Genomic DNA, 15692 nt, shown 5'->3' with positions numbered 1-15692 from the left:
TTAAATTACAACCCTTAATTCACCTTGTGATTCCTTTACTCGCCAAAGAGGTCACTGCAAGAGAGGGCAAGAGAGTTAACCTAAGGCTCTTGGACCAGTTTTTTACCCCTTTGGTGAAACCATACTATGCAGGCCGTTGTTAGGAATATTGAGGAGGGCAGACAGTGCTCAAGATCCATTCCTAACCATGATGCACCCAGAACGACCCAAGCCAAAAGGTCCAAGGTGGGACCATGATTATATTCCCTGACAGTGTGAGCAAAGGTAATCCACTCATTTACTAGGAACTGGCATTTGCAACTATATTCCTGGGCCAGATCTTGTTCCCTTTCCCTCTCTGTGTTGTGAGAGAAGATGAAGCAGGGGCCTAATTAGTAAGAGGAAGTGTTATGTTGTCTGTGAGAAGTCACATTGGTACATCTGAACATTGACTACCATCTCCCCCTTCCTATCAAGATGGCTTTGTGTTTTCTGAGTTTGAGGAGCATAGGTGCTTCTCTTGCATGGCTCAAGGGTTTAGTTCTCTAGAACTTCCCTCCAGAAGCATGGGAGAAGAAATCAGTTACCTAGCTTAGTTGTCCCTTAACCCATTCCTGATACATTCACACATGGAACTGAACCGAAGTATTCCTACATCCTTTTCCATTCTCTCAAGGAAAGTTCCTGATGAAATAGGGATTCTAATTCACAAATCTTCCTTCCTTCCTTCCTTCCTTCCTTCCTTCCTTCCTTCCTTCCTTCCTTCCTTCTTTCTTTCTTTCTTTCTTTCTTTCTTTCTTTCTTTCTTTCTTGTATAATTCAGACCTCCTATCAAGTGATGGAGGAGCATTTCACTAGGTCTGCAATTTTAAGCAATCTGAACTATTTCCTACCTTTCAGAGCAAATATATAATTATTCTTTGGATCTCGCAGTTTTCTGAAATCTGGATATGGTTCTCAGCTTATAAAACATCCTAAAAGGCACTTTTAAGGATAGAATACATTTGAAAACGAGTACAAGGAGATAAATAGTATGCAGTATGGATTTTCATACAGATCACAACGTGACTGGAGGAGGGGAGAGCAGTAAAGTGTCTTTAGAGCAATTTAAGCACTAAAACATCTAAGCTGGAACAGCCCCCAAGTGTCTGATTGTGGAAGGAAGGGCAAAAAGCACATTTCCTCTCTAGAGGTGATGACATCGAGTGCCATAAAGCAAAGCAAACCTACCATGTTCCTAGCTGCAATATTTTAAAGTGAAATTCTTTTCCAGAGAATGATAAATCCTCATGACAGAATAAAGCAAACATGGGATAAAGTAGGGGAAACCTGGATATTTTTAGGTGCTATACTTAGCAAGAAATGTTAATCTAAATACAGGAAACATATCCTGCAATTGGTTTTTGTTGTGGTTAAGAGATTTCAATTCATAACACCAATTTCTCATTATCAATGAAACTCCGGTTTCTAGTTTACTGCTGTCCAAGTTTTCCCTCTCAACCTCCCGCCATCACAGTAGGAACATTGCAGGGAAGGTGAGTGCTGCTCCATTGTTTCCTGCAAAATCACAAAGTGCATGGACATTACATGCAAGTATAAGCATGACTGGGGAAGCTGATTGGGTCGCTTTCCAGAAACGTATATGCTGGTGTTAAAGAAGTATCTGTACGCACATGTGATGTCCAACAAAGTCGTCCTGTTGACAAAAGGACTTCTGTTGTGCAACAAAACTTCCCCTCCCTCTCCTCTCGTGCGTCCCCCAAATCTGTTCTGGACCCCCCCCCAACACGTCACAGCAGATTTGGGATGGGGAGAGGAAAGGAAAGGCAAGTGCCCTTGTGCAGCGGAAGTCTTTGGGCGAATGAGACTCCTGCAATGGGTACAACCCATTATACATTTGCTGCAGAAGGTGGTAGTGAAATCACCTGTATTTTCCACATCCATCATAATGTTTGCGGATGCTCTCATACGCTATGTAGCAGCCTGTTCTTACCTGGGAATGCATTTATATCGATGACAGCATGCTGACCAGTCTGGTTGTTAATGATGATGTCAATCCCAAAGAGAGAAACACCCAGGGCTTGCCTCAGTGTCTTCGAGATTGCCCGAATGACGTCATCATTTGGCCTCTCAAACACACCTTCTATTTTATCTAGCTATAAAGGAGAGAGAGAGAGAGAGAGAGAGAGATAAAAAACTGGAGTGTGTGTTTTGTCTCCAAGACAGTTTCCTATTTTACTGCTGGCAGATTTTTTTTTACTTTTTAATCATTGATTAATGACAGCCATGGAAGAGTGTATTTTTTTAAATACTCTATGGTAACTGCATTATATATTGCTTTCCGTTATGAGACTTTAGAGGAGGGAGGTTAACTGATGCTCATAGGATGACCTCAAAGCCACGCACTCATGGAAAAGTTACGATGGACTTAGTTACTCATATAACTTTTCTAAAGGTTCAGGTGTAGTGCTTTAAGTGGTAAACATGCACCTGTCAAGGGAAAACAACAACTACTAATAGACCCTTATTTTAAATGACTTCTGAGTACAAGATCAACCAACAAGCTGTATCCAACAGATTTCTTCTCCCTCCTACAAATTCTTGTACGCCCTAAAAGTCTGCCCCAAAACCCCTGAATAAGATTTTGAGGGGCTGCTGGGGCAAGGAGAGGAAGGTGAAGAACCACTGAGCAAGCAATGTCTGTCTTTTTGCACCATGGCAGCAGGGTGCTAGGACAGAAGCGGGCAGCACAGTGGCGGCAAGTCAGGCGGCACATCTCACTTCACCTTTAGCGGCCACATGGCTGCTGAATAGAGTAATGATAGACACCAAGTTGCACTCCAGATGTTGTTGGACTTCAGCTCTCAGCAGGCTCAGCCAGGACAGCAATGGTCAGGGAGGCTGGGAGTCGTAGCCAAGTGAAACAACACTGGCTAGCCTTACAACTGGAGTTTAGGGCAGTGGGACCAACTAATTCACTCTTTTGTCCCATTTCCTACTGCGCAGCCAGTGCAAGCCACATCGGATATCTAGGACACGAAAGTGACTAATCAAGAAGGGGTCTTACGGACTAGGAGAAAAACACAAATACAGGGAACCTCGGTTATTGAGCATCTCGGAAGCCGAACGATTCGGAACCCAAACGCCGAAAACCCAGAAGTGAATGCTTCTGTTTTCAAATGCGCCTCGGAAGTCGAATGGCTTCTAAGGCGCGTTCCTCCATTTTCTCAATGGAATTCGCCAATCACCCATTGCGCCTCGGTTGTCGAAGGTTTCGGAAGTCAAATGGTCTTCCAGAACGGATTACGTTTGACAACCGAGGTTCCGCTGCACATTTATCCTCCCATAAGTGACTGCAGAGGGAGTGGACCTTAAACTTCTCAGAGCTGAGATGCACTGCTCAAATTGCTCCACTGTTTACTGTTTCCTTTTTATTAATTCAAAAAGACTGCATTATTACATCAAGTGTCAGGAACACACTTTGTTGCACTGTAACCCATTCTCCATTAATCCCCTTCAGTCCACTTCTCAGGAGTGCTGTGGCGAATTACTACGTGTCCAGCACCCTGATTTTTTTTTGGGGGGGGCAACCACAGTGCATGCATCACATGCAGAAAACCCCAATCCATGGCATTTCCATTTAGTTATAAAAAGGAAGACGAATAACTATCACGTGCTGAAAGGCCTTCGCCCAAGACTCTGGCGGCCACTGCCAGTCACAGCAAACAACAGTCTGACTTTGTATAAAGTAAGTTTCCTACATTTCTGTGACATAAAAGGTAAAGGTACCCCTGCCCGTACGGGCCAGTCTTGCCAGACTCTAGGGTTGTGCGCTCATCTCACTCTATAGGCCGGGAGCCAGCGCTGTCCGCAGACACTTCTGGGTCACGTGGCCAGCGTGACGAAGCTGCTCTGGCGAGCCAGCGCAGCACACACGGAAACACCGGTTACCTTCCCGCTAGTAAGCGGTCCCTATTTATCTACTTGCACCCGGGAGTGCTTTCGAACTGCTAGATTGGCAAGCGCTGGGACCGAGCAATGGGAGCGCAGCCCGCCGCGGGGATTCGAACCGCCAACCATGCGATCGGCAAGTCCTAGGCGCTGAGGCTTTTACCCACAGCGCCACCCGCGTCCCTTTCTGTGACATAAAAGGTGCAATTAAAACATTTCAAGAGGCTTTCTTGGATGATTTTGATTTGCAACTTTGCTGTAGCAGCAACCATTCCTAGAATAAACCAGGAAAGAATGGCTTTGGAATGGAGAGATGGTTGCAAAAAGGGGCCTTGAGATCTGTTTTGTTGCTTGAGTCACTGTATTCAGAAATAGGCCTTGTTATACTTACTGCTGTTAGGACTGAAGAGGATTCTGGCTTTGATACGTTGTGGCTGTTGAAAAATATTGATTCTCTATCTGCAGCGTGTAAAAGTAAGAAAAGCATAAACGTTAAAACAGAACTCTGGAGCTGGTGATTTATAGGTGATTACTGTGCTGTACAGGCAGCAGAAAACCCTCCCTTCTGCATTCAAATCATTATCCTTGGCTCCTTAAGGGATTTGAATAGATAAATGAAACACCAGGGGGCAGTGTAACCCAGGAACTCTATGTGTCTTTGCCATATTTGCAACTTGTTTAGAAGTCCTGGGACGATTTTACATCATCCCTTCACTTGCACCAATCCAGAACGAGCACTGCAATACTTCATCACAAAATAATGGGCAGGGAGGTGGTACCTTTGCTGCAAAAGGGAGGGGACAGGAGCTTTTAATTAAATTGTTGTTGTATTTTTGAAAAGAAAAATATTGGGGGGAGGCACTAGTGATGTCACAAGCAGGTGCATGCGGCTCCTCACAACACTTGCAAAAGCAATGCACGCACGCGCACACACACACACAATATGATGGGCTGTGTGCTGGGAAAATGTTATACATTTCCAACGAAAGGCTTCCCTTCAAACAAAGACATCTGGATTCCGTGTAACAGAATGAGAAAAAGCAGAACATCTACTGCAAAACAACAACAACGACAAACATGATTATCCATCATGACCTAAAGCCCCATTCTTGAGAAGGCAGGTTCAGAGGAATCCTCCCCTTTGGTCACCCAGATTTCTTTCCCGTTCAGGCTTGCACCAAAAGTGCCATTCTCAGAGGTTTACCTGAAATGCCTGCTGAGAAGTTCTTCACAGACGGTCTCTTCACCACAGTGTATGACTCTCCAACCACAAAGACTTTGTATAGGACGGCGTTGTGGTTGATGAAGCTTTGGATCACACACGGAGGCTGGATAGCTTTCAGGCCTTCCTGGTTGAATATGATGGCCATCTGAAAAATGGAGAGGGGAAACCACATATTCTTACCTCAACAAGGACTCGCAATTAAGCGTAATTAACGCACATTACGTGGCGTACAGGATCACTGTCGTACCAGTGGCTCCCTGCAGCAGTAACACAGATGTGCACATAATCATTTTTAAGTCCTAATCATTTTAAAGCCCTAAACGGCCTCGGTCCACTATATCTGAAGGAGCGTCTCCACCCACATAATTGTGCCCGGATACTGAGGTCCACCTTCGAGGGCCTTCTGGCAGTTCCCTCACTGCGAGAAGCCAAGTTACAGGGAACCAGGCAGAGGGCCTTCTCAGTAGTGGCGCCCTTCCTGTGGAATGCCCTCCCACCAGATGTCAAAGAGAACTACCAGACTTTTAGAAGACATCTGAAGGCAGCCCTGTTTAGGGAAGCTTTTAATGTTTGATGTATTACAGTATTTTAATATTTTTTTGGAAGCTGCCCAGAGTGGCTGGGGAAGCCCAGCCAGATGGGCGGGGTATAAATAATAATTTATTATTATTATTATTATTATTATTATTATTATTATTATTATTATTAGTCTGGAGAAGGTGCGGCTTCTTCCTTGCACCTTGGGTGTGTTCGTCAGGCAAATTGTCAAGTGGATGAAGAGCCCACTTTGGCTGCCTTTACATTTAGTATTCAGATGAGGTTTGAGTCAACGCAGAAAACAGCTTTCTGAATTACTTTACGCAGCATTTGGTTTGGGGTGGGGGGTGGGAAGGAGACTGAAAGAAACCAAAGATGCTTATCAGAGATCTCAGACAAGCAAAAATAATATTTTAAACCTTGAATGAACAAGTATGGACTGACAATAAAACCTTTTATTTTAGCAGTTTTGCATGACACAGCAATGAACCAATGGTCCGTATCCAGCTTTCTGGGCAGGGACTGTGCGACTTCTGTTGAGCCACTGTTATGGTTTCTTTTGTACTGAGCAGTTGGGGACACTTTGCTGCCCGTCTATTCAAGCCGACAGCTAGCTTCTCACCTGCTGCGCTAACTTTAGAATCATGGAATCATAGAACTGTAGAGTTGCAAGGGACCCTGAGGATCTGTACTTTAAAAGTACAAAGTATAATTTAACATGAAAACTCTTTGAAAGCAAGCCAACAGCCAGCCCACTGCATCTCTGAAGTTGGTGCCACTGCTTTGCTGAAGATTTGGGTTCAGAATTTAATTAACGTCTTCTTAAGCTTTATTCCATACTTTTCCACCAGGTAACCCAAGAGCAACAAAGAGCATCCTTTTATCACTGTGAGCTGCATGTGGATAACATGGGGACCTAAAGAGGCATTCCTATCAGTTGCTGCACAGGTATGAAGCTCTCTTTCTATAGATGCCTGTCAATGCAGAGGCTGAATACCTTCCAGGTAGTTAAAGGTAAAGGCTGGCATTTAGTGGCTGGAATTTTTAAAAATGTCTCTGTACTAAATAGAATTAGGAACTCTCTAATGTTAATTTGGAGAAGAACACTTCAATAATAGTATTTCATTAACTGAGTATCAAGTGTTTATTAAATTGGCTTGCGGAATGAGAAAACAGTTAACTGCGATGCCCAGTATGAGTTATGAGACAATTAACAATTAACAGACTTCTGATTTTTTTTTTTAAAAGAGAAGAACCTTCCCTACTTCTCCTTCAGATATATAAACAAAACTACCTATGGGGGCAGTTTCTCTCCTGCTTTTCTACTAGGACTCCCAACAAAGGCACTTTTTAATTTTTCATCAGGCAGAAGATGGAGATAGATACTCACCTCATGCGAGTTGGTTCCATGGGCCACTCTTGTCTTACAGACTACATGAATGAAAAAGGAGAAATGCTAAAATGAATTCAAATTCTTCCATTTTCTGCAGAAGCTTTTCACCCTGTCATCTAAATAGGGTACAACATAACCAAAACACTCTTCACTGTGACTACCAGAGCCCTGCTGGGGGCAAGAGGGTCAGCACTGGTAACAGGCAGTGCTGGTACATTTTGGGGCCTAATGCAAAGGGATGGTTTTAACATTTAAAGCACTAAGTGGACTGGGCCCAAATTTTTTGTTGGTCTGCCTGCAGCCCGCCCCAACCTGGCCACACGTTAAGATCAGCTTTGTGGGCCCTCCTGGTGTGTTCACCCACATGGTTTGTAAGATGAGTGGCCATGGGAAAAGGGACTTTCTCTATGGTGGCCACTACAGTTTTGGAATACCGTTCTCTCAATGCCACCAATATAATCAGGGACCCGAGTCTTTCACAATGACCCTGGAAAATCATTCCATACAATCCGGAAAGAATCAAACAATGGGGAAATCTGTTGCACCACACTGTGATGCTTGGTGAGAGCTTTCCTGCATACTATGTAGTGTACAGCACACACACAGTAAATCAAAGACACACACATTAGTCTAGGGGTGGGGGAACGTTTTCCAGCCTAGGGGCCACATTTTATTCTGGACAACGTTCTGAGGGCCACTGTCAAGTACTGTTTTCAACCTTCTTTTCTGAGATGTGCTGATTATCAGAATACATTTCAGGGGATAATACTCTAGTTGCCTATTATTAGGTGAAATGCAAAGTCTGTTGACGTACTGAATGGGAATGCAATTCCATTCTTCTCTATTTGCTGCAACGTGTCACCTCCACAAGCACTTGTCAACTCCATAAATGGTGGAGAACAGATCCTTTCATCTGAAAAACAAGTGGGGAGGGAACAGAGAGAGTAGATTGAAGCAGCCTGTCCGCATTGTTCAATTTCTGCCAGTACTGGCTTTCTTATTTCTTATTTCTTATTTCTTCTTTACTTCTTGAGAAGTAGAGACGTCACCTTGCCAACAAAGGTCCGTATAGTTAAAGCCATGGTTTTCCCAGTAGTGATGTATGGAAGTGAGAGCTGGACCATAAAGAAGGCTGATCGCCGAAGAATTGATGCTTTTGAATTATGGTGCTGGAGGAGACTCTTGAGAGTCCCATGGACTGCAAGAAGATCAAACGCATCCATTCTTAAGGAAATCAGCCCTGAGTGCTCACTGGAAGGACAGATCGTGAAGCTGAGGCTCCAGTACTTTGGCCACCTCATGAGAAGAGAAGACTCCCTGGAGAAGACACTGATGCTGGGAAAGATGGAGGGCACAAGGAGAAGGGGGCGACAGAGGACAAGATGGTTGGATAGTGTTTTTGAGGTTACCAGCATGAGTTTGACCAAACTGCGGGAGGTAGTGGAGGACAGAGGTGCCTGGCGTGCTCTGGTCCATGGGGTCACGAAGAGTCGGACACGACTAAACGACTAAATAACAACAACTGGCTTTCTAAGGAACAGTTTTGAACCCAATATTTACAACATTCTCTTCCCTTTCCCCTTATGCCTGAAATCTGGAGGAGCTCACTTCATGCATCTAGCCCATAAAACCTTATGACACAATAGATTTGTTAGTCTTTAAGGTACTGCAGAACAAAGTGGCCTGCCTTGCATATCATGTCAGTCTATAACATTTAACTATGGGCAATGCAAATGCACAACATTTGTTCTTGGCTTACCATTTGTGCTTTGTTTTGAGGAATCAAACCATGAGCACAAGTTTGGATGACACAAGCCAAAAGCTAGCAAAAATACAGAGGAGCAAAGTAGGGACGTTTGGGCAGTGAGCACCAATATGCTTCTCACTCACATTTAACCACTGCTAACCACTGACTAGGGATGCGGGTAGCACTGTGGGTTAAACCACAGAACCTAGGACTTGCTGATCAGAAGGTTGGCGGTTCGAATCCCCGCCACGGGGTGAGCTCCCGTTGCTCGGTCCCTGCTCCTGCCCACCTAGCAGTTCAAAAGCACGTCAAAGTGCAAGTAGATAAATAGGTACCGCTTCGGTCGGAAGGTAAATGGCGTTTCCGTGCGCTGCTCTGGTTCGCCAAAAGTGGCTTAGTCATGCTGGCCACATGACCTGGAAGCTGTACGCCGGCTCCCTTGGCCAATAAAGCGAGATGAGCGCCGCAACCCCAAAGTCGGCCACGACTGGACCTAATGGTCAGGGGTCCCTTTACCTTTACCTTTAACCACTGACTATGGTTTAATGAAGAGGTGGCAGCAGGCCTAGATTAAAGCAACTGGACGTCCTAAGCTAGGATAGCTTGGGAGGCCCAAACTTAACAGCATGTGATCATGAGAAACAAAATCTTGTTCTCTTCTTTATCTATGCAATGAAACTAGAAGATTGCTGAAATTTTAGCATTGATAAAAAGCCTATTTTTAAAAATAAATTTATAATCTTTAATAAGTTTACAAAAGTATGGAAGTAATGAAAACATTCACACAGAACATTCATAGGGGAATCATAGCTATGCCGTAACATTACACTACATACAAAGTCGGAACAGTTTCTTTCAAGTTATTTTGGATGCAAATGTATCAATTATATCATTAAAATCAGTAAGTCACAGTTCATCATTTTCTATGCAGAGCATGCTTAGATCAGACAACCAATCTCAGGACATTGTTGACCGTAAATCATTCTTTATCCTTCTTAGTCTAGAAAATGATCTTTTGCCAGTACAGTTTGTGACCATTAAACAGAGGAACAATCTGAAAATTGTTTCCACATTGGGAAAAGCTGTCCAAATTTTCTCCAGGAATATTATTTGATACATATCTTGGTGGTGAGCTTGTTTAACGCACAGGTGGAAGTGCAAGAGATCATGGACTAGACTAACCTCAGCATCCTTTGGATACTCTTGCATCAGCATCTCAAACACCATTGTGAATCTGTTCCTTGGCTGTTTGCAGGTTCACCAAAAATGGAAAATTGCCAGCTGCACTCCTATACACAGTTGCTGTTCTGTCTAGGTTGACTTCAAGGCCATCCATGACAGGGATAAATGAATTTACCCTAAACATGTCTCTTAGAGAAAGTCTGTCTAAGGCAGTGATGGCCAAACTTGGCCCTCCAGCTGTTTTTTGGACTACAACTCCCATCATCCCTAGCTAACAGAACCAGTGGTCAGGGATGATGGGAACTGTAGTCCCAAAACAGCTGGAGGGCCAAGTTTGGCTATCACTGGGTTTGGGTGCTGTCTCATCATTGTTCCCCTGCCCCCCGGTACTCACTGCCTTCTTTTCACAGATTCGTACTCTACATCTGGTAGAGTAAATTTTGCTTGCTGTTCGATTTCATCAAAATTAGCCTGAATGTTTGATACAGACTGCAATAGTGAGCTGTAAATATCTGCACATGAGCTCATTTTGCAAACTTTGGAGTGACTTGCTAACCCTATGAGATTGGTCTAGCAAATGCCTCCAAAGGTGAAGCATGGAAATGAATTCAAATTCTTCCATTTTCTGCAGAAGCTTTTCACCCTGTCATCTAGAATCTCCTTTTTCAGTTTCATCACAAGCTTTCTTGTTAAGTTTGTTAACATGGAGTTCATATGATTTTTAGAATTTCCATGGGTTTGAACAAGATAAACGTGGTGCCAATAATCAAATCCAGAAGAAGATAGAGCTATAGTTGAGCTAGTTTGGTTAGAGAAAAGTCTGCACACAAAACAGTAGACTGGGTAGATTTCTCAATTGACTTTGATGGAGTAGAATAAATTATTTGAGCAGAACCAGGCTGGGTTTTTGAATGCTTGCTTCAAAATGGCAAAAGGTCCATTGCAGTGTTAATATTCCAATGGACCTTTGTCCAGTGATCTGAACATCTGAATTGCTTAATAGCTGACTTTATCATTTGAATCCAAGTAGCTTTAAAGCCTCCATGAACTTTACTAAACAGACTCATACATCATGTGCTTAATGTTACTTAGCAACTGGGCCTAGAGAGTAAAATCTGCCTTTTTAAAATAAAATAAAACCAGGCAAGAGGCCAAGGCCCCTCTAGAGTCTGAGTCTCTGGGCTGAAGCCCACTCAGCCCATATGTAAACCTGGCACTGGGTGGCAGCTGCCTATTGGGCAATTGGGAAGCACTTTGGCAAGCTGACAGGTGAGCAGGACAACCCACCTATTGATCATCTGACATTGCAATTATGCAAAGTGATTTGACGCTTGCGTTGACCACCCCACCTGCCGAAGTTGGCCAGAAATGTTCCCTACCCTTGGGTTTAACATGATATACAAACATGGCCATTGTTTTTGCTGCAATAGACTAACACTGTTACTCCTCCGGAAGTTTTGCTTCTTTTAGTTATTCAGAGGAGGTCTATTTTTGGCTTTCCCTTTGAAATATGGGAGGACATCCTTGAGCATCATTATGATGTCTGAAATGTGGATAGAGAAAATTATGGCCCATACAACCAACTGAAAGCAGTCTTCTACAAGGTATCTGAAATTTATTTGAAGTTTATTTTCAGATATGGGACTGGCACATCTGTGAGTCATCCCCTTCAGACTGACACTCCCTTCCAGAAAAGGGAAAGTGCAGTTCTATTTATTTATCTTATTAACTTACGGCTACTTTTTGCCTACCCTTCATCCCAAAGCGGGGTAAGATACATAATAAAAATACACACAATCACAAAGCACACCATAATATACAAACTCATTCAATACATCAAAACAGGAAGAGCAACTAAAAATACAAAGCAGGCTATCTATTGCTAAGGAGGCACAGAGAACAGAGACAGCTCCTCGTGCATGGGCAGAATAAGACTGGGGCAGGTGCTCCTTTCATTTGTTTAGGTCCCAGGCTGTTTATGGCTTTAAAGATAAGCATTGCCACTTTGCATCGGGCCCAGAAGCAGCTAGTGAGACCAGTGGCGTAGCGTGGGGGGTGCCAGGGGTGCCGGCCGCACCGGGCGCAACATCTGGGGGGGGGGCGCGAGTCCAGAGGGAAGGGACAAGTTCCTTCCTCCGCCGGGCTCCCCGCCGCCACCGCCAGCCTTGCGCCCTAGCGCGCGCGCGCCCCCCGCCACCGCCGCTGTTGCTGCGCTCCACTCACTGCTCGCAGGAGGAGCAGCCGCTGCAGCAGCGCCAACGTCGCCACCGACGCCTGGCCGGGCACGGGCAGTCTCCGCACCCCGACGCCGATGCCATCCCCTCGGCCCAGCCACAGGCGGCGGCTGCTTCTGCCGACTGGGAGGGAGGAGAGCTCCGAGGGGCCTTGCCGCGCCCTGCGCTCCCCAAAACCCTCCGAGAGGAAGCCGGCGGGCGGGCGAGGGTCTCCCGGCGGAAGGGGGCGCCGCTGGCTCCGGCTCTCAGCGCAAGTCTCAGCCGCGGGGGGGCGGGCGAGGACGGAGCGCGGCTGGAAGCCCCCGGACCCGGCCGGGAGGAGGAGAGGCGCTCGCCAAGCCCGGATCTGGAGCGCCTCGGAGCGCGGGCTCCACCTACAGCCCAAGGAGAGGAGGGGGCGGGGAGGCGCCCGAGGGGAGGGGGCTTCGGCTGCCTCGGCCCGCGGGGGCTCCGCAAATAATAAATTTAATAAATTCCTGCTGAACCTTTGGAGGGGGGGGTCCTTGGCTCCTTCGCTCGCCCCCAGCCCCAGTGGCGTAGCGTGGAGGGGTCAGGGGGGTGCCGGCCGCAACATCTGGGGGGGGGGCGCTCACAGTCGAGTGCTAAAATCCACGGGTTAGGGGGCGCAAATTACTTGCCTTGCCCCGGGTGCTGACAACCCACGCTACGCCACTGAGTGAGACAGCCACTGCCATATCGTTACAGTGATGGTTACTAGAACATGGGTCAGTGGCTGGGCTACCCCTGTTCAGGAAAGGCAAACCAGCTAAAGTTGGTAAAAGGCATTCTGGGCCACCAAGGCCTTAAGTGACAGACCTGGATCTAGGAGTACCACCCTAAGTAGGCATCTGCTTCTTCTAGGGGGAGAAGTCCTACCTAATTTTCAGTGGTGTAGCTAGGGGAAGACGGTATGGCAGCACTTCTCTCCTGCCTTCCTATTCACCTCGACTGCCCTGCTTCCTAAGGCTGCCCTGCTTCTTAACATCCATATCCCTTCCTTGTGAAGCAAGAATAAATTAAATTAGGGGCCGTACATGATTTATTGAAGTTTGCAGAAGCATAAAGTAACACTACCAGTTCTTGTTCTTAACCTGTGAACTAAGTTTCAATTCAGATTCAAGTGCATGAATCTAGTTGTATATGCTAGTCTAACTTGCATAAGCATATACAATTGGCCCATTGCCCATGCTGGCTGGGTGCTAATAGGACAACATCTGTAGTATCACAGGTTCGCCATCCCTGCCGTTAAGCCATTATTTTATTGCAGTGCACTGTAGCAGGCAAACAACTTGTAAGAAAGGGAGGATGACAGACAAACTGATGTTTTGAGGTCGCTTTGGATCTAAAAATAACACCTTCCAAACAAAATTAAGTTCTCCCGGCTTCAAAGCTTCCTTCTCCTTGCCATGATGAAACAGACACCAGCATTTGAAAGTGACAGGACTGCAATATTTTTAAGTTCCTGGGCAGAAAAAAGTTCCTTAACTTCAATTAAGGACTTGCACCTGATTTAACCAAGATACAAGGGACTCTTTCTGGCCTTGACTGAGTCCCCATCCACATGTCTAAAGCTCACAAATATCTATTGGCGCCAGCCATGTAAATTCAAAGAGAAGTCTAGTTCCACCTTTGTTCCCTCAGCTTGTCTTCCATGGAAACTCAAATGGAAAAAAAAACCCTACAGAAGATTTGTTTTGTATGTACGATACCATCACCTATTTTCAGCATTCATTCTGTGCCGCTGCCAAGAGTGTCCTACTCTCCAATGATCTCAAGCACAGGTGCACTGAGGGTCAGGGAAACCTTTCCTTGGAGGACACAGCCTACTCACAAAAAGGACGGGGGAAAACGGCAATACATGTATACTTACTTACATACCCGTCACATTAACTCCCAGACATGGTGCTGTTTCAAAGCAGGCCACCACCTTTTGCACAATGCTCAGGGGAATCACAAAAGACTCAAAAGTGAACCTTGAAGCTGAAATGAAATATGACCAGAACATAGTAGAAGACGTAAGGGCACATGGGGGTAACACAAACTTTTGTCCCGGTCCAGGTCCACAGTCCCGTAGGGGCAAATCTTGTTGAAGGTGGGTAAACGAAAGTGTTCTGGGTTCAAGATAATCACGGCTTCTTCAGATTGGAATTCCTAGTCCTACACAGAAACTAACCTACTGCATTTAATGGTGTTGTTATTGTATAAGTATGTAGAGGTGTACAACGCACCTACTGTTTTTGAAAGTGCATCATTCCTGACTTTAGTGTGCTACATGCACACATACAAATTAGTGGCAAGAAAGGGAAGTGAATGAGTAGGTAGGAAGGAACACTAATGGGATGGAAGATAATGGCAGCTGGGAACTGCATAAAATAAGGTTGGAGCTACATGAGGCCCAATGGCTTCAGGTTACCAACCTGTGACTCAAGGAAGAGGGTAAATGAGATCAGAGGCACAGGAGAGGGAAAAGGGGGATTAAACAGGAGGCATTCTGAATTCCCCAGAACTGGTTCACTTTGACCTTTGGTGAGCTTAAAAAGTCAGCTGATACTGCAAATGGGGAACCCAGCAGACGCCACCCTCTTCCAGTGAACAGGCTCTTCCTTCCCAAATGCTGTTTTGAATCAAAGTGAAAGCCTACCATGACACTAGTCAATTACATTCAACATCAAGAGAGAATCAGTAAAGGAACAAGCCCGAAAACATCCCTATGAAACTTGAGTAACTGTGTTTAAGGACACCTGGCCTCACAGCCTCCAATGGGAACTAGGCAGGTATGCATTTCAGTGAATTGATAAGGCTGTGACCCACAACCTGCACACATATAAAGCCAAGTCTAAGGTTTAGAACAGATAACGTAAAGCACGAACAAAGTGCATCTCCTTCCAAACTGATTACAAACTTATTACAGAGATTTCATAGTTTCCTGGTATGTGAGGGCAGAACTTTGTCTTAATTATTCGGTACATGATGGAATTCCCCCCACCCACAAATGACTCCTTAGAGCATTTAATAAGTTTTGAGATGGTAGCAGCTAACCTAAAGGCAGAAATACGCTTGTCTGCAGCTCCCTATTAGTGCCACCTTTATCTGCAGCTTGCCAGTGAAAGCATCTCACCTCCTCTGCCTGGGCCCTTTTATCATACAGAGAAAGCTACTGGCTTTGGGGAAACGCGAGAGTCGGAATAGAGCAAGAAGCATTCAATAATAGCAGATTTCACTGTTTCATCTCATCTCCCACGAACAAAATAGATTTGAGACCCAGTTATGTCATACTAATCCAAGGCTCGAGTAAACAACTACTGGTCCAACCCCTCCTCTCCATGAAGGCTATATCGAGAAATCTTAGCTGCATACCAGGGTTAGGTAGCTGCTGTGGTTTCTCAGCAAAGCAAATGGTTTCCATGGGTGATAAGCAACAGAAGAATAAAAACAGTAACTAAT

The 15692-nt window shown here is 45.2% G+C and overlaps 1 protein-coding gene across 1 annotated transcript in view; it reads right to left on the bottom strand.

Annotated features, from left to right (window-relative positions):
- The window catches only part of ITPK1 (inositol-tetrakisphosphate 1-kinase), a 124536-nt gene that overhangs the window by 5459 nt on the left and 103385 nt on the right, over positions 1-15692 (bottom strand). Inside the window, exons 5-9 of the mRNA XM_028717223.2 lie at positions 7900-7998; positions 7083-7123; positions 5135-5300; positions 4322-4389; positions 1973-2135 (exon numbers count right to left, since the gene is read on the bottom strand). Coding sequence (XP_028573056.1) covers positions 1973-2135; positions 4322-4389; positions 5135-5300; positions 7083-7123; positions 7900-7998 — 537 coding nt within the window. The remainder of the gene's footprint in view (positions 1-1972; positions 2136-4321; positions 4390-5134; positions 5301-7082; positions 7124-7899; positions 7999-15692) is intronic.

This window comes from Podarcis muralis, chromosome 1, assembly GCF_964188315.1.
Source record: "Podarcis muralis chromosome 1, rPodMur119.hap1.1, whole genome shotgun sequence".
NCBI classification, from domain to species: domain Eukaryota; kingdom Metazoa; phylum Chordata; class Lepidosauria; order Squamata; family Lacertidae; genus Podarcis; species Podarcis muralis.
The sequence above is the reverse complement of the archived record's forward strand: the minus strand, read 5'-3'. Positions and strand labels throughout refer to the sequence as shown.